This window comes from Myotis yumanensis, unplaced genomic scaffold (genome assembly GCF_028538775.1).
Source record: "Myotis yumanensis isolate MYYU_CA2020_CCGP unplaced genomic scaffold, mMyoYum1.0.hap1 SCAF_17, whole genome shotgun sequence".
Classification (NCBI taxonomy): domain Eukaryota; kingdom Metazoa; phylum Chordata; class Mammalia; order Chiroptera; family Vespertilionidae; genus Myotis; species Myotis yumanensis.
Window position 1 is genome coordinate 4,890,021 of NW_027223768.1, and position 25,417 is coordinate 4,915,437.

At 45.3% G+C, this 25,417-nt stretch overlaps 1 protein-coding gene across 1 annotated transcript; it reads right to left on the reverse strand.

Annotated features, from left to right (window-relative positions):
* Positions 1-1,136: 1,136 nt before the first annotated feature.
* SLC25A24 (solute carrier family 25 member 24) lies at positions 1,137-23,701 on the reverse strand. Its single transcript, XM_070396177.1, has 10 exons — positions 23,445-23,701; positions 11,674-11,800; positions 10,603-10,690; positions 9,636-9,747; positions 8,558-8,716; positions 7,452-7,604; positions 6,338-6,445; positions 5,593-5,760; positions 4,679-4,829; positions 1,137-3,168 (listed from the first exon to the last, which is right to left on the reverse strand). Exons 1-10 carry the CDS (start codon positions 23,628-23,630, stop codon positions 2,984-2,986), a joined length of 1,437 nt encoding a protein of 478 aa, XP_070252278.1. The 5' UTR covers positions 23,631-23,701; the 3' UTR covers positions 1,137-2,983.
* Positions 23,702-25,417: the final 1,716 nt, after the last annotated feature.

A 25,417-nucleotide genomic window follows, 5' to 3' on the forward strand; every position in this document is an offset into this window, starting at 1 on the left:
CACACTCCTCCGCACCAAGTGGCCTTAAAATTTATGGCTTATTTCTGGAATTTTTCCACTTAATATTTTCCTACCCCATTGACCGTGAAGCTGCGGGCAAGAGAGACGGCCATGCTGGAGGTTTGGTGCCCGGCCCCCTGGGCATCAGAACTGCTCCTACGAAGGCGGCCCGGGCCCGGGCTTGCTCCCCGGAGAATTCCCAACACGCATTCTCCACCCCGAGACGCGGGGGGCGCTTTCCTGGGCATGAAACCACCCAGCTGCGCCCACAGACTCCTCCTCAAGCGGTAGTGCCACGTGAAGGGCTGTGTCACGTAGCAAATCCTCGTGGGAACAGAAGGTGTTCCACGCAAAATTCCTGTTTAGGGAAAGGGAAACCATGCCATATACACAGTATATATGTATACTTTTAAGTGATTTCAGAGGGAGAGGGGGAGGGGGAGAGACGTCAATGATGAGAGAGAACCAGTGGTGGGCTGCCTCCTGCGCGCCCCCTACCGGGGATGGAGCCCGCAACCTGAGCGCGTGCCCTGCGGGGAATCCAACCTGACCTCCTGGTTCACGGTGGACTCAACCGCTGAGCCGCGTTCACCGTGTGGCCTGATGTGCAGATGGGAGAACAAGCCGATAGGCCACCAGGAGGTGGCACTGTGCACCCACAGGGTGGGACCCTACTCGGTAAACGTGGGACTTGGACATCAAGAAAAACGTAATTTATGTCGAAATGTACGCTAGAGACAGTAACTGCTGTGGCTGTTCAGGAAAGGCCTAAGTGTTTGTTAAGACTCATAAAAACATGAAAAGTATTTTTCAAACCACTGCCAGTGATGTAAGCTGTATGACACAGCCTTTTTTTTTTAAGGTTTTTTATTTATTTCTTTTTTAGACAGGAAGGGAGAGGGAGAGAGAAAGAGAAATATCAGGGTGAGAGCGAGACATCGGATCGGCTGCCTCCTGCATGCTGCCCGCCTGGATCAAGCCCACAACCGGGACTCGAACACTGACCTGGAATGGAATCGGCAACCGTTTGGTGTATGGGACGACACTCAACTAACTGCGCCACATGGGCCAGAGGACACTCAGCCATTGTTTTTTGCTTCAGTTATACTGTTTTTTTAAAATAAGGAAACAAGTCATTTTAAAAACAAATACATATTTTTTTTTAATATAAATGGAAAGTAAATATTCACCAATGCCAGAAATAATCTATCTTCAACTCCGGGCTCTTTTCAAAAGATACAAGATCATTGTTTCAAAAGATACAAGATGCACAGATAAATCACATTCACTCCTTATAAATGTTAAATAGCACACAATTTAAATTCATAATGAACAATAATTTTTCAGTAGCTTGAAATGTCAGTTGTCCATTCCATAATTGTTTATGAGTATAAAAGAGCTAATCATGTACCTTATTATAATTTATGTATTACTCCAAAGAACAAACCACCCAAAAGAGAGAGTCCCATGCTTATATGTATTATAAAAATACTGAGACATGTATCAGTCATAACTCATATAATGAAAACTATATTTTGAAATGTTTCACAAAGACAAGTCCAACATTTCTCTTCGGTTCATAAAATACCAGAGGTAGATTCAAAGAAAGTAAATGCCTATTATGTCACTAGCTTTTCACTAAAATGTTGGCAATTTATAACAGCAATTACTAGAAATCAAACAAGTTTAGAAACTAAATTTTAAAAAATGGTAAGAATAACTTCAACTAACGTTATTCTAACTTCTAACCACATAAGTCAGAAAAGATAGTTAACTACAAAAAGAATAGCTCTAATAAAAACATGCTATCAATATTAAAAATTAAGTTTTCTATATCATAACATGTTCTAAAACTTGGGGCAAGAGAGATTATGAATGTGTATGTTCATAAATTGGGCCTTTTGTTTAAATATAAGTACCTAATATAGAAGATATTTGCTACTACTATTATGTACTATTCCCTTAGGTTTGTGCTGCCCACGTGGAGAATTGCAGGTTCAAAGAAATTCAACAGGGAGGGAGGACAGGGAATGTCACTCACCCGGATCAACCCACTTCGTGTAATGAAGACATTTCAGATGACCAAGAATGGTCCCCAGAGACCTTCCCAGGTAAATCTGATTCAAGTAGGAAACAAAGGACTAAAAAGAGAGAGACGCTCTTCAAAAGCTGATCTCCATCAAAATGTTTTGTTTCCTGGTACTTTTCAAAGCCAAGACAGAATATAAACAGAACCCTTCAAATAAGTTGCCTTGTGTTGATAACGTAACAGCAATATGCTGACAGTATGTCCTCTCAGGAACCAAATCACAGTGCAAGGAAAAGAGAAAAAGGCCCGCAGAATAAGTATTATTTCATCACTCCTTTACAAAAATGATAGCAATAGACGAGGGTATTCCCATGCCTTGAAATCCAGCCACTTATGTTCATTCTTATTCAGCTTAAAGGAAGGTAAGGATAGAAACCCAATGACTTCCTATTAACAGGTCTACAAGGAAATGTTAAGAAGTCTACAAAGACATTCAAAATATATAAAACAGTTTAAGTGTTGAGGTTTTCTGATCATCTTGCGTTTAAGAAAAAGACAAGTATAAAGAAGCTGGCATAAACCTGAACCATCCAAAAATAAAGACGGATGATTTATGATTCCACCACACAAAACAGATTTAGTTCAAGCAGGTTCATGTTTCAGATTGAGGACTCAGGGCAGGGATTTGTAGAACGGACTAAGAAGAAGAGATAATCTGGCATTTTTCAAAATTGGATGAGCTTATCAAAACTATGATTTTTTAAAACATTTCTGTATATAGAAAATTGAGCCCAAATGTTTAAATGATCATTGATAAGCTCTTCCCTTTTGTGAAAAAATACTTCTTTTGCCATCGACTTGCAATTCTAGGAGAAAAAGTCCCTCTAGATATTATTGAGAATTTCAGTGTAATCGTGCTAAAGCAAAAAAAAAAAAAAAAAAAAGTTCAACATGTCATTTCTGGATGACTCCTAAAGTTTGTTTCATATTTTCATAAACCACATAGCTGATGCCTACAGCCGGGAGCACCTTCATGAAGTTTGGGGTGATGCCTCTGTAAAGTCCCGGTACCCCCTCTTTGGAAATGATTCGTCGGAACAGGCCAACCATGTTCAGCTGGGGGCTTCCTTCTATCATGGCTAGAAAATAAAAAAAAAAACCAGGCTAATTCCATACTCCAGCCTGCGGTGTTCTTACCAGTGTGCATCAGTGTGCTTCAGAATGATGCAGAAGGAAAGGGTCACAGTCATTCCAAGGAGTCCAAGAAAGTGCCCTCTATTATAAGGGGGGGGGGGGGGGGGGGGGTTGGCAGAGAAGTTGGGGATTGAGCTGTAGATGCCCAGGGTATACTGGCAGCAGTTCTCAACCTGTGGGTGGTGACCCCTGAAAATACATCCTGCATATCAGATATTTACAATACGATTGATTCATAACAGTAGCAAAATTACAGTTATGAAGTAGCAACGAAAATAATTTTATGGTTGGGGGTCACCACAACATGAGGAACTGTATGAAAGGGTCGCGGCGTTAAGAAGGTTGAGAACCACTGGAAAGAAATGACAGAGGGTGAGATTGGCCAGGGAAAGAGCAAAAGAGAAAAGGCACAGAAAGCATACTTTATTAATAGAGCAATAAAAGCCAGCGAATCATAAGAAAAGAGAATTAGCCCACCTGGTGTGGCTCAGTGGTTGAGTGTCGACCTATGAACCAGAAGGTCATGGTTCGATTCCAGGTCAGGGCACATGCCCAGGTTGCGGGCTCAATCCCCAATAGGGGACATGCAGGAGGCAGCTGATCAATGATTCTCTCTCCTCATTGATGTTTCTCTCTCTCTCTCTCTCTTTCTCTCTCTCTCCCCCCTGAAGTCAAATAAATTTTTTTTTTAAAGAGAATTATCCACGAGGTGACAGAAAGCCAAGAGGGCACAGTGGGATCAAAGTCGAGGGAGGAGACAGTGTCACGTTGGGGAGGATCACAGGTCAAGTGTTGTAGCGTCCACAGTAATAAGCAATTCCAGCCACCACTGACCAAGAATCTGACAAATGCCCGGTGTTTGACACAGACCGCTGCTAATTCTTACAACACGGCCGGTCTTCGTCCCCATTTACAGGTGAGAAAAGGAAAACCCAGAGAGGCTATGTGCAAGGATCTGAGCCCAGCTTCATCTAGATACTAACGCTTACACATTCTTTTTTTTTTAATCCTCACCCGAGGACATTTTTACATTGATTGTTACAGAGAGTGGAAGAGAGGGAAAGACAGAGAGAAACATCGATGTCAGAGAAACACATTGATTAGTTGCCTCCTGCTGTACATGCCCTGACCAGGGCCCGGCCAGGGAGGAGCCTGCAGCCAGGTAGTTGCCCTTGACCAGAATCAAATCGTGACTGGTCCACAGGCCAATGCTCTATCCACTGAGCCAAACCAGCTAGGGCAAAGCTTACAAATTCTTAAAGCATGTGTTCTCAACACGAGTAAACAGAAACCCTTACTGTTTATGCATAAAGCACAGGTATACATACAGTACGTGTGCAGTGTGTCTGTGGTATTAGAATTTCATGAAGAGGGAGTGATTAGGGAAAGGCTCTGTGAAAAGGGAGGCAATAAAGAACGAAGGTTGGGATATACCATCTTCATTGAAAAACCCACCTTGAGCCTGCATGCGTGTTCTCACCAAAGACAGCGGGTAGCTGGCCAGCTGCCCGCAGGTGCTGGACAAGGCGCCACACCCCAGCAACACGGCCACTCCGGGGTTCACCGTGTCTTTGGCAAAATGATCCAGCCAATGGGACTTCAAGAGCTGCAGGGACACAGAAAAAAGAGGAGAGGCGGTGAACAACTCGCTTCACGGCCGCTTTCACTCAACGTGAACATTTTCACAGCTGCTCTCGCCCTGCAGGAGACGGGCCACCCACTCCCAGGAGGGGCAGCTCTGCACAGGTGGGGGAGCCGCTGAGGGTTCAGACCCAGACCCGGGAGGTCTGCTACGTAACCGTGAAGGTCAAACGCACCAACTCCAGGACCTGAAGAACACCGCCTACAGTGAGTACTGATCAAAATAATACTACCGACTACATCTCATGTTGTGCTTGACACATTCAATCCTTTGCAAAGCTCTGAGGCAGACTTATCCTTCTGGTATGATAAATGAGGCCCAGCCAGTGTGGCTCAGTGGTTGAGCATCAACCTATGGACCAGAAGGTCACGATTTGATTCCCGGTCAGAGCACATGCCCGGTTGTGGGATCAATCCCCAGTAGGGGGCATGCAGGAGGCAGCTGATCAATGATTCTCTCTCATCATTGATGTTTCTATCTCTCTCTCCCTCTCCCTTCCTCTCTCTCTCTAAATATGTATAGATAGATAGATAGATATACATATATATATATAGATATAGATATAGATATAGATATAGATATAGATATGTAAATTAACACCCTTGAATCTACTTTTGGGTCACAAACTGTTCACTGGTATACGTGTACTTCTCCATACAAAGTCACATTCAAACAGTAAGGACTATATAACCACACTTTCAGATTCAAAAGGTTGCTACAAGCTCACCTCGTACACAGCAAGGTCTATGCCTGCATACGGTATGATGCCTAGTATATTGGGAACATAACCTTTGAAGAAAGCTCCCAGGCCTTCGTGTTTCAAAATCTTCTTGGCACAATCGAACAGGCCGGAGTACTGCCCAGTTCTGCCCACGGCCAGCCTGGTTTTCAGAACCTGGTTGCGAAAGAATAAACAGAATATGGTTGTTCGTGTGAACTCCACTGCCGTGAAACTCTTTGGAGAGGAGCAGTGTTCTCATTCTTACCAGCACCGTGACAGCGTGCCTCCCAGGCGGCCCCCCTAGGCCAGCTTCCTGATATTCACACCTGCCTGGTCCCCTCCCACACTCCACCAGGGCGTCTGTGTGGCCAACAGTTGACAAAGTGACCAAAGAATGCACTTTCCTTCTTGGGGGCTCTGCCACCCGAGATCACCGATTTGGGGAAACCAGCTGCCGAGTGTTGCGGATGCTCAAGCAGCCTGTGGAGAGGCCGAGGGGGTAAGGATCCGCGTCTCCAGCAGCCAGGAGGGTGTGGAATAGATCCATCCCCAACACCCTGACTGCAGCCTGTAAGGAACCCTGGGCCACAGGCACCTCGCCCAGCTCCTCCCAGATTCCTGAGCCACAGAAGCTGGGAAGTGAGAAATGCTTGTTGTTTGAAACTGTTAAATCTGGGGAATACTTGCCACACAGCCACGGATTGTGAATATGAAAACCGTTAACACCGGCAGACTTCACAATGGCACGTACCTCCATAGGATAAATAAACGTCTGTGCAGTTGCTCCGGCCATGGAACCAGAAACAAATCTCTCAAAGGTCCCTAATTTTTGTCCTTCCCAAGTGAGCATCTTCTTGTACTGTGCGAATCAATGGTAAGTGCACATTAGAACCTGCTATAGACAGAATTGTGAGTCCCTCCCCACAAATGCAATGTGGGAGCTGTAACCCCAATGGGATGGTATTTGGAAATGGGGCCTTTGGGAGGTCATTAGAGTTAGATGAGGTCATGAGGGTGGGGCCCTCATCGCAAGATTAGTGTCCTTATAAGAAGAGACATCAGAGAGTTTTCTTTCTTTTTTTCTTTCTTTCCTCCCCTTCCCCCTCCCCCTTTTCCTCCTCCTCCTCCTCCCTCTCTCTCTCTCTTTCTCCCTCTCTCTCTCTCTCTCTCTCCCTCTCTCTCTCTCTCTCTCTCCCTCTCTCCCCACCTCCCCCACATGCATGCACTGAGGAAAGGCCATGTGAGCACATGGCAAGAGGATCATCATCTGCAAGCCAGGAAGAGCGCCTTCACCAGAACCCAAATTGGTCAGCGCCTTGCTCTTGGAGTCCCAGCTCCATTACTGCGAGAAATAAATGTCTGTTGTCTGACCCACCCACTATATGGATTTTGTCACAGCAGCCCAGGCTGAATAAGACAATACCAAAACACAAATCAGCTTCTAGAAGGCAATCAACTGGCCATGTGATTATGTCTTTCAAAATGCAAACACTGCACTAACAATACTTAGCAGGAAAGCAAGGCTTAAATGCTAATGCATTCCGTTGGCTGGACAGCAGTTTTCAAGTTAGATTTCTGCAGGACACAGATGTTGCCCAGATGTTGCCCAGAGGGAAACTAGCTGCTCCTTTGCGCAAACAGAATAATAACATTCTTTCTCAGCTGCACAGAAAATGCAGGGTTAATAGTGTTCACAACAGTGTTTTTGAATAGTGACCCCATAGTTTTTCAAAGGTGGGTTTATTTTCACCAGCACAAATAAAGCTGTTGAGTAAGTAGTAAACAAATATTAACAACCTCGAAACAGTTTTTGTGGGCAATACCTAGAGTTATACTGTCACTGACAACACAGTGATGACACTTACCTGCTCATACGCTGAGAACTTGAGAGCCGTCTCCGGGGCGATTTTAAGAACATTTGTGCCGTTTCCCCTCCAAAGGGAGCGGATCCCTCCTTCTTTCACCATCTGCCGGAGGCCACCATATATGTCCATTTTGTCGGATTTGGAACCATGGACCTGAAAATAAAAGTAAAACGCTGTAAAATACTCATGACGTGTTGTTGTTACTATTTCTATAGTAACAGTACAAACCCCTCTCTCTTCTCCAATACTGCAAGAAGATGTGTTAGAAAACAGAAGATCGGAGGCTTAGAAAATATATAACAGAGCCCTAGTTGGTTCGGCTCAGTGGATAGAGTGTCGGCCTGCAGACTGAAGGGACTCAGCTTTGATTCCGGTCAAGGGCACATGACCGGGCTGTAGGCTCGATCCCCAGTAGGAGGTGTGCAGGAGGCAGCTGACCAATGATTCTCTCTCATCATTGATATTTCTATCTCCCTCTCCCTTCCTCTTTGAAATCAATAAAAATATATTTTGGGGGGAAAAAGAATAATTACTAATTTTTTAAAAAAGAAAGAAAATGTATAACATATAATTTAAGGAGACCCCCTACAATAATGACTGAATATTTAAACACTTGAATAGCCCTAGCTGGTTTGGCTCAATGGATAGAGCATCGGCCTGTGGACTGAAGGGTCCCAGGTTCGATTCCGGCCAAGGGCACATGCCTGGGTTTTGGGCTTGATCCCCAGTAAGGGGTGTGCAGGAGGCAGCCAACCAATGATTCTCTCTCATCATTGATGTTTCTATCTCTCTCTCCCTCTCCCTTCTTTTCTAAAATCAATAAAATATATTTTTAAAAACACACACACACACACACACACACACTTGAATAGTTGTAGAACACCAAAGATTAAGAGCTCATCACACACGTATCAACAATTTAAGGTTTGGCAGAACACTGAAATCATAACATGGACTGAATTTAGGATTAATAACAATAAAATGCAGAGATACTTTTTAAAGGTATAAAAGACTACTACAGAGAGTTTGATAACTTTTCCAAAGCACCCTATTTCTTGGTGTTTGAGGGTATTTAGGACAAACAGACACAAGGTCACGAAGTTCACCTGCATCATGACTTTGAGACGGTCCAAGGGCGCGGTGCTTGTACGGGAGACGGCGCCAGCAATGCCTCCCGCCAGAAGCTGCCTCCACCACTGTCCTGACATTTTTTCATCTTCCGTGAATTCATCCGGGACAGTTAAACTATCTCCTATGTCAATACCCTGTTAAGAGGGGGAGAGGGAGGAGATTACACGCTCCTTCAACTAAACATAGATCATTCCAGCAATTTTGTTTTAAAGAAGAAGCAGGTGTTATTTTATAGTTAAGATCAGCTTCATTCCCTGAAAGTCACCAAACCAATCTGAGCAGAGATGAGGGTCAATAGCTTCTTCCCACTAAGTGGAGTGTGTGGAGTGTCAGTTCACCAGAAATGAAAATCGACAGTGCTCACCAATTTACAAAACCAACAGTCCCGCTTTATTTTCTTAATGGATTCAGAGTAAATTTTCTCCTCTGTGTCTAAGTCAGAATGAAAGGGCAGTATTTTATTTCTTTTTAACTAAAGAAATTAGCTTGTCAACTCTCCAAAAATGCACCCTTTATCTCATAATGATATCTATGTTATGCTTTGCACCATGATATATGCTTCAAATTTCTATATATAAAAGCCTAAGCTACTGAACGACCAAATGACTGATCAACCGGTGGCTATGATGCGCACTGACCACCAGGGGACAGACGCTCAGTGCAGGAACTGCCCCCTGGTGGTCAGTGATTACCAACGTAGCTTGAGAGAAACAGGGCTCTATAATGGTAATATTTTTACAACTTTATTATGTAAATGATTTTGGTGTAAAAGATTTTATAGGTAAGAGTGTCTGGGGAAGGAGCTATGCAATAGTAGTAACCCTCTCTTCCTTTGACTGTGAGTAAAAGAGACACTGTTACCAACTATCTCCAAAGATCCAGTAAGAATCTATGATGTACATGCAGTAGAGTTAACAGAGCTCCAACGGTTAAGGAGCCCCTGGGACTGGGTTGGGCGCCTGCGCTGTCAATGTCCCAGTGTTCTCAGGCGGTGACCATACCAATGGCTTACAGCTCCAAACAAGGATAAACCGATCTATACAGCGTACTTACAGTGGAATGTTTCCAGAAACGGACAATTTCCTCGATATCTGTAACAGGATTAAGTAAGAAGTAGTCCCTCCATTCATCCCAGTCCACTGTCATCGTTCCATCACTATCAATGCTGAAGAAAAAAAAAAAAAGAAGTGAACCAAGGAACAAAACAGAATTTACAAATAAAACTAATATTGCTGGCTTTTTTACAGAATGACCGTTTCCTTTCCAACTTAATATTCTTATTAAATTTAAAACCCTAGCCCAGCTGGTGTGGCTCAGTGGATTGAGCGCCATCCCATGCACCAAGAAGTCATTGGTTGGATTCCTGGTCAGGGCTCCATCCCCAGTAGGGGGTGTGCAGCAGACAGCCAATCAATGATTCTCTCTCATCACTGATGTTTCTCTCTCCCTCTCCCTTCCTCTCTGAAAACAATAAAAATACATTTAAAAAAAAATAAAGGAAGAATCCTGTCTGTCTTTCTCTTACATGTGGAATCTCAATAAAAAACGCAAAACAGAAACAGAGTCATAGAAACAGAGACCAAAGGGATGGTCACCAGAAGGGAGCGGGCGGAGGATGGGTGGGAAGGTGAAGGAGATTCAGTCAATCCTACTGTGATGAGTTTGCGCGCTGGCAGACAAGGACTCGAATCAGTGGGGTGGTCACATTGTGGCCTCAAAATACTGGCTCACTCTAATGTACACCTGAAACTAATATCCGACTGTACACCAACTACACTTACATCAAATGATCAATTTTAAAGAGAAGAAAGAGCCCTGCCTGGGGCTGCACTCCCCACCCCTACACTTTAGAAGAATGTGTGCACACGAACAAAAAGGAAGGAAAAGGAGAGAAAGCTATCGAATGGGTGCAGCGAGGTGCAGGGACTTGTCTTAACCACACTGACATTAGCGCTCTGAAGCAGGACATGAAAGAGAACATCAAAGGAAAAAAACAATTCTCAGTCCACTGAGAGCTTACCTTTTAAGAATCAACTCTGCTTGTTTTTCAGAAATAGTTAACCCTAGTATCTGGAGAGAATGGACAATCTCAGAAGCCTCGATTTTTCCTTTAAAAGAAATAAAAACAGCATAAACTCAGCGTCAGAACTGTAAGGACCTTAGAAATCATAAATTGCAAATCCCTCATTTTATCAGGGAAAGCCTTGAATGGATTAAGATAAAATTATGAATTTAGGGGAGGGTTAGATTTGCTTAAGTACATAGTGCAAAATCAACTCAAAAACTAATAAATACATTAAACAAGTTTGCACATTATTTCACTCTTACTTTTTCCTTGGCACATATGGGACTCTCACTTCAAGCTATTAATCTAAATAGAGAAACCAAAATTCCAGTCCAAAGACACACATTTAAATGTCTAATCTGCTTTTTTTTTTCTTCTAATTTTCAAAATCAGAGAGTATCTGCTCTAAATGAATTCTTTCAAAAAGACTGTCAAATGTAACATAATCGACAAGTTATTAAAATTTAGATTGTCATTTTTATGCCTAAATATGAAAGAAAAATACTAGTAAACCTCTCTTGCCCAGAGAACAAGGAAACATAATTATTTTTTTTAACCCAAAGCTTTAAGTCAAATCACATATTGTTCCATAGTTAACATTTTGCAAACAGCCCCAACTTAGTTTCTTAACTCATTGGACAAATAATAACTTTTCTTAACGAAAAACATGAATTCTATGTAAAAATCACATTACTAAGAAAAACAAGTATTAACACTAGTAATAATTAAAACCCCAGTCAGGTGGCTCAGGTGGCTGGAGCATCGTCCCATACAACAAAAGGGTTCAATTCCTGGTCAGGTCACATACCTAGGTTACAGGTTCATCGCCAGTAGGGGTGCATATGGGAGGCAACTGATCTCTCTCTCTCTCTCTCTCAAATCAATAAAAACTACCCTCAGGTGAGGATTAAAAATAATAGTTGTTATTATCACCTAAGGAAAAAAAGGCTAAATACACATTGTTTTAGCCTCTTGGAAGTATAAGTGCTTCCTCATAGCAGATGATGAATAGAAAATAAAATATACCATCATTATTTCTGTCCAAGCTCTTAAATGCCAATTTCATTTTTTTCTCATGGTCTTTAAGGTACTTCATAAATTCTTCAAAATTTAGCTTCCCATCCTTGTCGATATCACCAGTAGAAAAAATTTTCTAGAAAAAAAAATAGAAGTCTTTTAACATGGGTTAAAATACTAAATTACTTGTACATACACTTCAAGTAGATTGGCTGTTTTCCTATAAGACATGTATTTCATAAATCCCCAGGCAGAAGACGAACACTTGGGATTTAAATATCTAAAACAGTATTTTCCCTTGGATTTCCAAAATGAAATAATATTATAAAAAGCTGTCATATCAAATGATCTCCATTAGTAGAAAGCAATGCTTTAGCGAGAAAGCAATAAGAAGTATGGTATTTGGTAAGACATGTAAGCCCTCTCCCTCCATCACCCAAAATGTACACCTCTGCCGGCTAAGAGCCTCCGTCACCCACCCGGAGCTCACAGACGCCTGCTCTCCTGGGAAGACAATGCCTCGCTGGGGCCGGACCGCATCATGGTCAGACCTCCACGCTCCGGACTCAGAGAGGAAAGGGTCTGAACTCATGAGCTGCCACAAAAGCTTAGAGGGAAATTCATGGACTCAAGTGCAGAATTAGAAACGAAGAACGGCTGGAAATCAATGAAGAATCAAAAGCTTACCCCATCCCAAGTAACTAGGAAAAACATGTTTCAGTTGAATAAAGAAATAAAGTAATCCTAAAGAAAACAAATACACCAGCCCCCACATCTCTCCGCCCACGGCCCCCCTCGGCCCACCTTCCCTGGCTCCGGGGGGTCATCGATCCCTATATCACCCAGGGTTTCCTCAATCTCCAGGATGTCCAGGGTCCCGTCCTCATTGTGGTCCAGGTACCAAAAGAGGTCTCGGTAGAGGGAGTCCATCGGGGCGTCTGGCCCCCGCGGGGCCCCTCAGTCTCCCCACGGGGAAGTGAGAGGGAGGAGGGGGCCTCCTGCCCAATCAGTCCCGATGGCAGAGACCTGAGACAGCAGCATCCGCTGGGGCGCCCACGACCAAGTCCCATCCGCGAGAAAAGCGCAGGAAGGGGAGGCGCCTCGCAACGGCTGCAGGCGGGGCACGCGGGCCCTGGCGCCTGGTGGGGGCCGCCCCGGGGGCTGGAAGCTGCGGCCTCGGTTCCTTTCGTTCCCAGGGCGGCCGATCAGACACCCCGGGTTTCCTGGAGCAGCGGAGTGGGGACAACGCAGGCCCTTCCCCCGGGACTTCCGGTTGGACCTGGCCCGGTTGGACCTGGCACGGCCGTCTCTAGAGGTGGAGCATCTTCTCCGAGAAGAGGGGCTGGAGGAGGCTGGGACCTGGGCTGAGCGGCCATGACGGGTGGGAGAGCCAACAGTTCCTGACCGTGGCTTGGCCGCACCTTTCCAAGAAGCCTTCTCCTAAGGCCAAGGCGCTTAATAGTCGTCGTGGAGACTGGGAATGGGGACCTAACGAAAGTCTCTGGGCCTCTCCTTCTGTGATGCTCCCTCACCCTCTCACCCCCAACCCCAGATCCTCATCTTCACCCGCATCACAGGGCTGCAGGGCAAGGCCGCTCCATGGCCGGGGTCCCAGCTCTGACCTCACAGATGCACACCTGGGAGGGAAATCTCAAAGTGGGCGGAAGTCAAGGCAGCTGGGGGCCCAGAGAGAAGTCAGGAGATACTCAGAAACCATGCCCCTGACTCGTCTGAACCACACTCTCCCCTGTGCATATCCTTGTGGTCCCTCATCCTGTCCACCGGAAACGGGAAGTGTGGTTTCCCAATAAAAACTCCGCCTTTTATGTAATCGAGTCTTCCAAACATGGCGCACTCTTAAAAAGTTGTATTAAAATTCATGTACAGCAACCAGAACACACATTTATGGCTGGCCGGAATGCAAAATGGTTCGGCCACTTTGGAAGAACTTTCTTTTGGGGGGGGGGGGGGTGGACAAGGAAAAAAAGGAAGACATTTTGGCATTTCTTACAAAACTAAACACACACAATATAATCCAGCAATCCCAGTGCTTGGTATCTGCCCAAAGGAGTTAAAAGCTTATGTAACACTAGAGGCCCAATGCATGAAATTTGTGCAAGGGGCTGGGCCCTGGCAACCCTGGCTTCCTCCAGTCGTCTGGACTGTCGTCCGAAATGTCGTCTGGATGGTCATTCTGCTGTTCAGTCTAATTAGCATATTAGGTCTTTATTATATAGGATGTCTACAGAAAACCTACACACAAATGTTTGTAGCAGCTACGCATAATTGGCAAAGCTTGGAAACAACCAAGATGTCCTTCTGAAGTGATGCTACAGAAACTGTGGCATATCCAGATGATGGAATATTATTCAGCACTAAAAAGAAATGAGCTACCAAACCACAAAAAGGCATGGAGGACCCTGAAATGCATATTACTAAGTGACAGGAGCCAATCTGAAAAGGCTATCTACTGTATGATTTCAACTATATGACATTCTGGCAAGACGATGGAGACAGTAAAAAAGTAAGTGGTTGCAGGAGGTCAGGGCTTGAGGGAGGATAAGCAGGCAGAGCACAGAGGGTTTTTTAGGCCAGTGACAATATTCTGTGTGATGCTGTAAAGGGGGATACATGTCATAATACATGTGTCCAGCTTCACAGCATGGACACCACCAGGAGTGAACCCGAAGATCAATAAGCTATGGGCTTTGGGTGATAATGATGTTAATGAGGTTCATCAGTTGTAACGAATGTGCCTCTCTTGTGCCAGATGTTGATCATGGGGGAGTCTATGCCCATGTGGGGGCAGGAGGGATATGGGAAATCTCTATGCCTTCCTCTTAATTTCGCTGTGAACCTAAAACTGTTCCCAAAAAAGGTAAATTATTTTTTAAAAATTCATCAAGACAATTTAATCAAGCCCTTGTCTATTAGTTCTTGCTCTACTGACTCATCATATCAAGTACAGACAACATAAAGAGGACCATGACATGTTCTTGAAATACCCATGGGTTTGCCTGGAGGAAGAGGTGGTGCCATGGTTAGTCATAAGTACTACGACCTTTCCCCCAGCGCGGCCGAGCAGTGGCAAATGTCTAATGCTGTTTCACAAGAGATGCTGTGGCCCAATCGAGAATGAGTCCTCCCACAAAAGAGACGTTTGCAATCCACGAAGAATGGTCCTTGCTTGTGCACAGCAGAGAATGCAAGCAGTCACAGTGAGTCACAGAAGTCGGGCATCCAGCCAGGGCACATGAGTGCATAGGACCAAGGAGAAAAGACAGAAGTCACGGCCAGTGTCGTAAGGAACAGACTGACAGCACTTTATAGAACCAAGAGTTGACTGTCTCATCACCTCATATGAGACTCTGGACTCCGAGATGCTTCCCTTCTTGCTCTTGGTATCCCTCTCGGTGAAACAGTCCTGTGCCCCTTATGATCCTACATCTTTCCTAAGGAAGTTCCAATAAGAGGATGTGCCTATGAGAACATGGCAAACAACTTCATTTTAAAGTTTTCTGTAATCTCTCAGGCTAACTTGTTAAATCAGCTTGCCCTGAACTTGGGTATAGTAATACCTTCATACTCTACAAAACCTGTCCCTTCAGCTCTACACATTAATAAAAGAGTTGCCACTAAAATGATGTCTTTCTTCGAGAAAGAAGAAAAAAATATCGGTAAAACCCTATTGGGCAAGATTCCCTTTTTTCATTTTATTGCCTTAAGTCTACATTCAGACTTTTTTGGGCCCTACCCTGTTCCAAAGTCTTCCAAGCCTACACTGAAATGAAATAACCATATCTCCAGCCAAAACTGCTGACTCTTCACCATCAGTTTATTTTCCTCATAATTTCCATTTTGGTATCTTAGAATCCAGATTACTCCCTCTACTCTTTAAAGTCCTGAATTTTGGGTTTTTTCCTGAGAGTACCTCAAATGACATCCAAACATCGGGACTATCTGTTAGGTAGCTCTTCCTGGGAGGGGTTTCCCTTTTCTGCCCTCAAAGGCTCATGGATGCCTGATCTACAGGCATGACATCCCACATACTAGTACACAGCATCTAACCAGGGGCCACTTCGTAGTGAGAGGTGTGGGAGGGGCCCATGACCAAGGAGCCCACTGCCCACATCCCACGCCACTCCATCCAGAGAGCCAGGGAGGCCCACAGAGTGTAGCTGAGGCAGCACCGAGGACACAATATTTGGCAGCGATGGATGCCACCCTTCAGGATGCAGTAAATCGGGGATCTGTGTCTGGCTTGGTGCCCCCAACAGGACGAGAATCCAGGAACCAAGAGTGGAAGCAAGAGTGGTCCCCTGACTGTCATTCCCAGTGACCACAGGGGGGACTTTTTACTTCCTGTTCCCACAACTCTGGGCTCTGCAGGGTTAGTTTCTGGTCCCCAACAGGATATACTCTTGCCAGGGACTAGCGCAAGCTCCAGCTGCCACCTGGGCATTTGGAAGGGAACTCCCTGTGTCCAGGGACCACCAGGCAGGAGAAGTCACCAACCTAGTCGGCGTAAATGGACCCCGAGCAGCAGGAGGTAGGGCTGCTTTTACACCAGGAAGACCAGAAAAATGCATGCAACGCCGGTGACCCACATACACAACGTGAACGGTGACTCAGAGCCCTCAGGAACGCAGGTTTGTGTCACACCACCAGGTAAGCCACCAAGACCTGCAGAGCTGATGGCTGGGTGCGAGTGGAATGGAACATAGAAGGTCAGGAAGGGAGATCATGAGTCCCAGGTGTGACCAAGGGAAGCCCTGGGGACTGTGGTTGGTCCCTCTGACCTCCCTGAGGAAGACAGGCTGGGGACGAGGCAGAGAAGCAGATCTGTGGTGGCCAGGTCAGGCCGCCTGCGAGAGAGCCTGGGGTGGGAGCCTGCTGCCTACTCCCCCCGACACACACACACACACCCCACGCCTTTGGAGCCTTGGACCCACTGCAGCCCTCACCCAGGTCCACAGTCGCCCTGGGCTGCTCCAACCCATGACTAACCACAGCAGGTACTAGCCCTGGGCAGCCAGGGCCAACACAGGACCCCCACCCCCCCCCCCCCCCCCGACAGACAGCACGTCCTCAGAGACTCCCCACTAGCCTTGAGACACTTCCTAGGAACTGCTCTGAGTTCTGCCTAAGGCGACCCTTCCTTCTTGCACTCTTCTCACGGGGTTCAACTTGCATCCTGGCCTCTCCCCTACCCTTCCCGGGCCTTCCCTCCAATAAATGACTTGCACACCCAACCCCATCTTACTTTCTGCCCCTCGGAGGCCCAGAACTGACAGTTACTACCACGAGGGATCCAAGACAACAGGTGGGGACATGGGGCTTGGGAACTGGCTCACTCACCGCCCCACAGGCCAAGAGCCCCAGTGGCTTATGGCTAAGGATATGCCTCCCACACGGCAGGAGCCCAACGCTAAGATGCCCCAGTGATGACCTGGGAAGATGGCCTGGTTTAGGGGAACACCCTGACTAGTGCAATGATTTGGGCATTTGAAAAATGAGGGGCACTATGCTAGAGGATAGGCAGGAAAGCAGCATGATAAACAAGCGAGTCTCCAGGATGGTACAGCCATGTTAAATTTGAACGTATCAATAGTATAGTCTCGGAATATAAAGGGGGAAATTGACAGGGTTCTAAAGAAAAGGTGGCAGATCCACAGTCTTAGAGGGAGTTTGACACCTCTCTCTCAGTAGTGACGGCAGTAACAGTATTAGATCATTTAAAAGCTAATCGATAATTGATTGCTTATTAGACAGCAGGCATTAATGCATTTATTCTTCACAGTAACCCTAGTGTTTGTTACTTCTGTCAAAGAGAGGAAACTGAGGCTAGAGAGATTTTTTTTTTAATGGTCCAAAATTAACTAGCAAGTAGCAGAACCAAAATTTAAACCCAGGCAGTAAGGCTAGATTTCCCTTCTTTTCTTACAGGCTTATCTGCGTATGTAAAAAGGTGATTATCTGGCAAAACTATGGAGGCAATAAAAAGGTCAGCAGTGGAGGGAAGAATAGGCAGAGCACCGAGGATTGCTGGGGCAGGGAAATACTCCGTGACACTCTAGGATGGAGATTTGTCCTTATCCACTTGTCCAAACCCACAGAATGTGCAGCACCAAGAGTGAACCCTGAGGTGAGCTGGGCTTTAGTGTAGGTTCATCTTTGGTGAATAATGCACCATCTGGTGAGTGATGTTGACAATGGGGGAGGCTATGCATGTGTAGGGCCAGGGGTATGTGGGGAATCGCTGTGCCTTCCTCTCAATTGTATGGCAAAACTGAAACTGCTCTAAAAAATAGTCTGGTTTTTGCCGAAACCGGTTTGGCTCAGTGGATAGAGCATCGGCCTGCGGACTGAAAGGTCCCAGGTTCGATTCCGGTCAAGGGCATGTACCTGGGTTGCGGGCACATCCCTGGTGGGAGATGTGCAGGAGGCAGCTGATCGATGTTTCTCTCTCATCGATGTTTCTAACTCTCTATCTCTCTCCCTTCCTCTCTGTAAAAAATCAATAAAATATATTTTTTTAAAAAATAGTCTGGTTTTTTTTTTAATAAAAAAGAGATTTATCTTATTGTACCCAGCATTTGTAGGTACCTTGCAACAGGTAAATTTTGGTTATATTTTCATACATACGCTGGAAATAAATGTGTTTTTTTGGTTGTTTTTTTAATATATTTTTATTGATTTCAGAGAGGAAGGGACAGGGAGAGAGATAGAAACATCAATAATGAGAGAAAATCATTGAAAGGCTGCTTCCTGCACACCCCCTACTGGGGATCGAGCCCACAACCAGGCATGTGCCCTTGACCAGAACTGAACCCGGGACCCTTCAGTCCACAGGCCAACGCTCTATCCACTGAGCCAAATCGGCTAGGATAATAAATGCATATTTTATGTATACGTATAAAATACATATGTTATAGTGATAAACATGCCATCCTGTTCAGTGTGTTTGCGTACATACAGTTCTACACAACTTATTTTACATTTGTCCTTATATGAATTTTGAAAAAGTGAAGACATTTTTAATCTCTTTCTCAGTCAATCTAGCCAGAGGTTTGTCTATTTAATCATATTTTCAACCACCCCCCCCCCAAGAAAAAAGCATATATTTAAAAATTTAAAGCACATGGTTAAATAACTCATGGGTCAAAGCTGAAATCATATTAGGACCTAGAGAATACTTGGAACTAACCTACAATAAAAGCACTTGGGGAATTCAGTTAAAGTGATTAAAGGGATATTGTAGCTCAAAATTAATGAATTCAGCATTTAATAAATTAGACTTAATGAATGAATTCGGCAATGTAGCAGGATACAAAGTTAACACCAAGAAATCTATGGCATTTCTATACACCAATAGTGAACTTACAGAAAGAGAGACTAAAAAAGCAATCCCATTTACCATCACACCAAAAAAATTAAAATACCTAGGAATAAACTTAACTAAAGAGGTAAAAGGCCTCTACTCAGAAAACTACAGGATGTTGAAAAAAGAGATAGAGATGGAAGAACATTCCATGTTCATGGATTAGTAGAATCAACATCATTAAAATGTCCATACTACCCAAAGCAATCTATAAATTCAATGCACTTCCCATTAAAATACCAACGGCATATTTCACAGACCTAGAACGAACTCTCCAAAAATTCATCTGGAATAAAAAAAGACCCCAAATAGCTGCAGCGATCTTGAGAAAGAAGAACAAAGTAGGTGGGATCTCAATACCAGATATCAAGCTGTATTACAAAGCCACTGTTCTCAAAACTGCCTGGTACTGGCACAAGAACAGACATATAGATCAATGGAATAGAATAGAGAGCCCAGAAATTGACCCAAACCAATATGCTCAATTAATATTTGACAAAGGAGGCAAGAACATACAATGGAGTCAAGACAGTCTCTTCAATAAATGGTGTTGGGAAAATTAGACAGTTACATGCAAAAAAATGAAACTAGACCACCAACTTACACCATACACAAAAATAAACTCAAAATGGATAAAGGACTTAAATGTAAGATGGGAATCCATAAAAATACTAGAGGAATCCAAAGGCAACAAAATCTCAGACATATGCCGAAGCAATTTCTTCACTGATACAGCTCCTAGGGCAGTGATGGCGAACCTTTTGAGCTCGGCATGTCAGCATTTTGAAAAACCCTAACTTAACTCTGGTACCGTGTCACATATAGAAATTTTTTGATATTTGCAACCATAGTAAAACAAAGACTTATATTTTTGATATTTATTTTATATGTTTAAATGCCATTTAACAAAGAAAAATCAACCAAAAAAATGAGTTCACGTGTCACCTCTAACACGCGTGTCATAGGTTCGCCATCACTGTCCTAGGGCATTGGAAACTAAAGAAAAAATAAACAAATGGGACTACATCAAAATAAAAAGCTTCTGCACAGCAAAAGAAATCATCAACAAAACAACAAGAAAGCCCACTGCATGGGAGAACATATTTGCTAATGTTATCACCGATAAGGGTTTAATCTCCAACATTTATAGGGAACTCATACAACTTAACAAAAGGAAGATAAACAATCCAATCAAAAAATGGGCAACGGACCTAAATAGACACTTTTCAAAAGAGGACATTCAGCCCTAACCGGTTTGGCTCAGTGGATAGAGCGTCGGCCTGTGGACTGAAGGGTCCCAGGTTCGATTCCAGTCAAGGGCATGTACCATGGTTGTGGGCACATCCCCAGTAGGGGGTGTGCAGGAGGCAGCTGATCGATATTTCTCTCTCATCGATGTTTCTAACTTTCTATCCCTCTCCCTTCCTCTCTATAAAAAATCAATAAAAATATATTAAAACAAAAAAAAGAGGACATTCAGAAAGCCAAGAGACATATGAAAACATGCTTAAAGTCACTAATCATCCGAGAGACACAAATCAAAACAACAATGAGGTACCATCTCACACCTGTCAGAATGGCTATCATCAACAAATCAACAAACGACAAGTGCTGGAGAGGATGCGGAGAAAAAGGAATCCTCTTGCACTGCTGGTGGGAATGCAGACTGGTGCAGCCACTATGGAAGACAGTATGGAGTTTCCTCAAAAAGTTAAAAATGGAACTCCCATTTGACCCTGTGATCCCACTTCTAGGAATATATCCCAAGAAAATAGAAACACCTATCAGAAAGGATATATGCACCCCTATGTTCATAGCAGCACAATTCACCATAGCTAAGATTTGTAAACAGCCTAAGTGCCCATCAGCAGATGAGTGGATTAGAAAACTGTGGTACATCTACATGATGGAATACTATGCTGCCATAAAAAAGAAGGAATTCTTACCATTTACAACAGCATAGATGGAACTGGAGAGTATTATGCTAAGTGAAATAAGCCAGTCAATGAAGGAAAAATACCACATGATCTCACTCATTTATGAATAATAAAGACCATTATAAACTGATGAACAAAAATAGATACAGAGGCAGAGCAGCATCGAACAGACTGTCAAACTACAGCTGGAAGGCGGGGGCGGGGGGGGGGGGGCAGGTGCGGGGAGGGGGGTAAGAGATCAACCAAAGGACTTGTATGCATGCATATAAGCATAACCAATGGACGCAAAACACTGGGGGGTAGGGGAGGCCGGGGGAAGGTCGGGGGCGGGGGGGGGGGGGGGTGGAGACATATGTACTACTCTTTGTAATATTTTAAGCAATAAAAAAAAATAATGAATGCAGCATTTAATGCAAGAAATTAGGAAAAAAGCAAATGAGCCCTAGTCAGTTTGGCTCAGTGGATAGAGCGTGGAACCAGGGACTGAAGGGTCCCAAGTTCAATTCTGAACAAGGGCACATACCTCGATTGCAGGTTCAATCCCGGCCCTGATCCTTGCGGGAGGCAGCCAATCTATGTGTCTCTCTCACACTGATGCTTCTCTCTCTGTGTCTCTCCCCCCACCTTCCACTCACTCTAAAAAAAAAAAAAATTAATGGAAAAATGCCCTTGGGTGAGGATTAACAAAAGAAAAAGAAAGAAAAAGAGCAAATGAGCAAACCCCAAAAAAGTAGAAGGAAATAAACAGAAATTAAGGGAAGAAAATAAAAACCAGAGACAATCAGCAAAAGGGACCAGCAATGACATCGGGAACATAACTACAGACAGCCAGAACTTTTTAAAAATAATAAGTGAATATTATGAACCTTGGACAAAATGGGCTGTTTCCTAAAAATTGTAACTTACTGAATCTGATTCAAGACCAAACAGTAAACTGAAGCGGCCAGACAGTCCTACAGACATTGAATGAGTAGCTTAAACGACAAAACTATACAACAGTTGTTGGCTCCTGTGGTTGAATCGCTTTCCCCCTTGGGACAGGGATGCCAAGGTGTCCTCTTAGGTTTCAGTGGGCTGGAGAGGTTCCAAACACCCCTCCCTGTGAAGGGGCGGGAGGAGCTCCAGCACACAATTAACATGACTCAGAGGCGCCCAGCCCCTCCATGTCAATCAATGGAATGGCCTCTGCTCCTCAACAGGAAGTTGGGGAAAACAGTAAGATGGGTTTTCTTTTGCTTTTTTTAAATTAAACTGATTGGGGTGACATTGGTTAATAAGACCATATATATTTCAAGTGTACATTTCTATGATACATGCTCTGTATATTGAATTGCGTGTCCACCAGCCAAAGTCAAATCATCTTCCATCACCATATTTGGCCAAGACTTTGTGGACGAAAGGGGCCACATGCTAACCCTACAAGCTCAGGAGAGGCCTGCGTGGCGGGCTTGCGAACTCAAAGACCTAACATCACCACAAAGGATGGTCTGAAATTAAACTTTAACTAAAAGCAGTTATGGTGGGTAGTCACCTCCTAGGGCGGTGTCTTCACTGACAAGGTTAATCTTTACCTTAACTGAGCCTACCTGTCTTTTTGCATCTATAATAATATATCCTTGAAATGTCTGGGTAACTTTAACTTCCCTTTTTCTGGATCCCTTGGGGCACAACCTAATGGGCCCCAGGACAGAGACCACAAATTCCTTCATTGTTATCATGTTAATTGTTCCTGCACCCACCTAAGTGTGTGTCTATCATTTTACTTCTTATCCAATCCCAGGGGTCACCCCCTTTTGCTTTCTCCCACCTCACTAGTTTATCCCAATAGATTTCATGTAGCCCACTTATGTCCCCTCCTTTGATTGTAATGTATAAAAACAGATGAAAGACTGCCATTCTCCGGAGCACTATCCCAATCCGTTAAGGTTCTGCTTCCCGGCAATTGTCAACAGTTTGGCTCAAATAAACTCACAAAACTTCTTTACAGGTTTGAATGTTTTTACGTTAACAATGTGTTTTCACACAGATCTGAAACTGTAGGCAAAACTAGCTGGTGGTGGAAGCAACTTCCAAGAGATAAAAATGGGAGCTTTTTACAGGATCTGGGGCCCACTGAAACCTGAGAGCTAACAAGTTCAAGTTTGATTAAATGTTTGCAAAGGCGCAGAAAGGCAGGTACAGGACCTGGGATGCACTCAGACCGAAAGCGCTGCGGTCCAGTGGGCGAGGGTTCGCTGCACTGAGTTTATCTGGAAAAACATCGGGAGCCTTTCAAAACCTGCGGCTCGTCTTTGGGGGGGGGGGGGGGGGGCGGTGCCCCATTCCCGAGCGTCTCCATCCCCAGGCGCCGGGCACCCCGGCTCCTCCTCCTTCCTGGCCGAGCCCGGGCCGCCGCCCTCCGAGCTGGCAGCGCCCCAGTCCCTCAGCCCTCCGGGCCCTCGGGCCGCCCGGCCGCGACCCACCTCCTCGGCGTCCTGGCCCAGGGGGATGCCCAGGCTCCGGAGCCCCTCCTGCAGCTCGCCGATGTCCACCACGCCGTCCCCGTTGCGGTCCAGCTGCCGGAACAGGGTCTCGTAGCGCGGCGGCGGCGGCCCCGCGTCCTGGCAGGCGGCCGCGGGCAGCACCCAGCCCCGCAGCCAGCGCAGCATGGTCCCGAGGGGGGCGGCCGAGCGCGAGCACCGGGATCCCGCACGGGGCGCCGGGGGCTGGCGGGAGCCGGTCGCAGCGGGGACCCCACCCAAGCCGGGCGGGGCGCGCAGGGCGGGGCCGGGCTCGGGGAGGCGGGGAGGAGCTCGCCCGCGCCCGCCCCCAGCAGGCGGCAGAGGCAGAGGGCGGGCAGGAAGGGGCAGGGCCGCCGGGCCTCCAGAGGCGGTGGGACCGGAGGAGAGGCCGGCCGGGTCCCAGCCGCCAGAGGCGCGGGTGCGACGAACGAGGATCAAGTCCCCCGAAGTCGGGGACCTCAGAGCCCACAATACGGGCGGGGAGTGGGGGCAGTTGGGAGCGCGGGTTCCTTAACTTGGAGCCTCTTCCGTCCTGGCTGAGCCTGGCGCCCTGCCGGGAGGAGGCTGGCTGCCTGGAAACTGGGCCAGCGGGCTTTGTCTCCTCGAGGTCTTTATCTCGCACAGATCTCTGACTTTTTCCTATCACTCCACAGGCACTGCACATCTCTGGGCCTGTTTTCTTTTTTATTGATTTTAGAGAGAGTGGCAGGAGAGAGAGAGAGAGAGAAAGAGAGAGAGAGATAAAACACCAACCAGCTGCCTCCTGCACGCCCCCTACCGAGGATCCCGCCAGCAACCCTGGCATATGCCCTGATCCCAATGGAACAGGCAACCTCTTGGTGCATGGGAGGAAGGTCAACCAACGGAGCCACACCAGGGGGTTGGGCCTGTTTTCCATTCACAAAAATGCACACCTTGTGATCAGAATTCTGAAAGAAGCATCTAAGAGTAACAGTGTTATATCAATCATATCAATAAAACTGGGGGGCAGGGGGCAAAAACCAAAAATGGAGCAGCTCAGGGGTCTTCTGCAGAAAACACCAAGTCCATCCAGGTGGGCAGTGGCCAAAGAGGGTCTAGCTTGCTCCACAGCTGGGTGAGTGGGCTCTGCCCCTGACAGACAGTAGGCAGCGCTTTCTAGAAAGCCTCAGGCCCACCCTCTCAAGATTGGTACAGATACAGGCTTGAGGCCACTGCACAGGGAAGGCAGAACTTACCACATAATGTGGGATACCGCACCAGAGATAACCTTTCTTAACTAAGTTCTTTCTGGTACTAAGTTCTCCGAATCCTCATCAGGGGCTCCTGGACTTATCTTACTTATTTAGATGCTCACTGATGGAGAAATTAAGACTGTTCTGGGGCCCAAAGCAGTGAATCCAAGTTAAGGAAAGGGGAAAAGCATTTTCTGGAAGGAGACAGAGATGCACAGATAGATTTTCCTTATTAAGTTTAATGGACATGGGTTTCATATATCAGATTGTAAGTAATTTGTCAAATTTTCAAAACAAATCAGGAAAAAAACAGCAAAAAGAAAAATTCATTCCCTCCTCCTGAGACTTTTCCTATAGATCAACTACCTTCGTTAAGAAAAAGACTCTACTGGGGCTGGCAGCACTGTGTATTCTAATAGAATAACAACACTTTTCTTAAAGTTCAGTTTATACAAGCAGCTATGCTAACTGCTTATAGGAAAATCACCTCAATACCAGTTTTCTCTGTCTTTCCAATACAGGTTTGAGAATGCCATCCTGATTTTATTACTCTCAGCCATACAGGAGTGAACAAGAAACCCAACTTTTCCCCCACCTGGCTCTGAAGTTTATTATTAATGTTACCATCATCAATATTACGTAATGAATGTCATCACCATTATTACAATTATGAATTGGGCAACCAACCAAACTAGTGAAAATACTGTTCACAAACTCCAT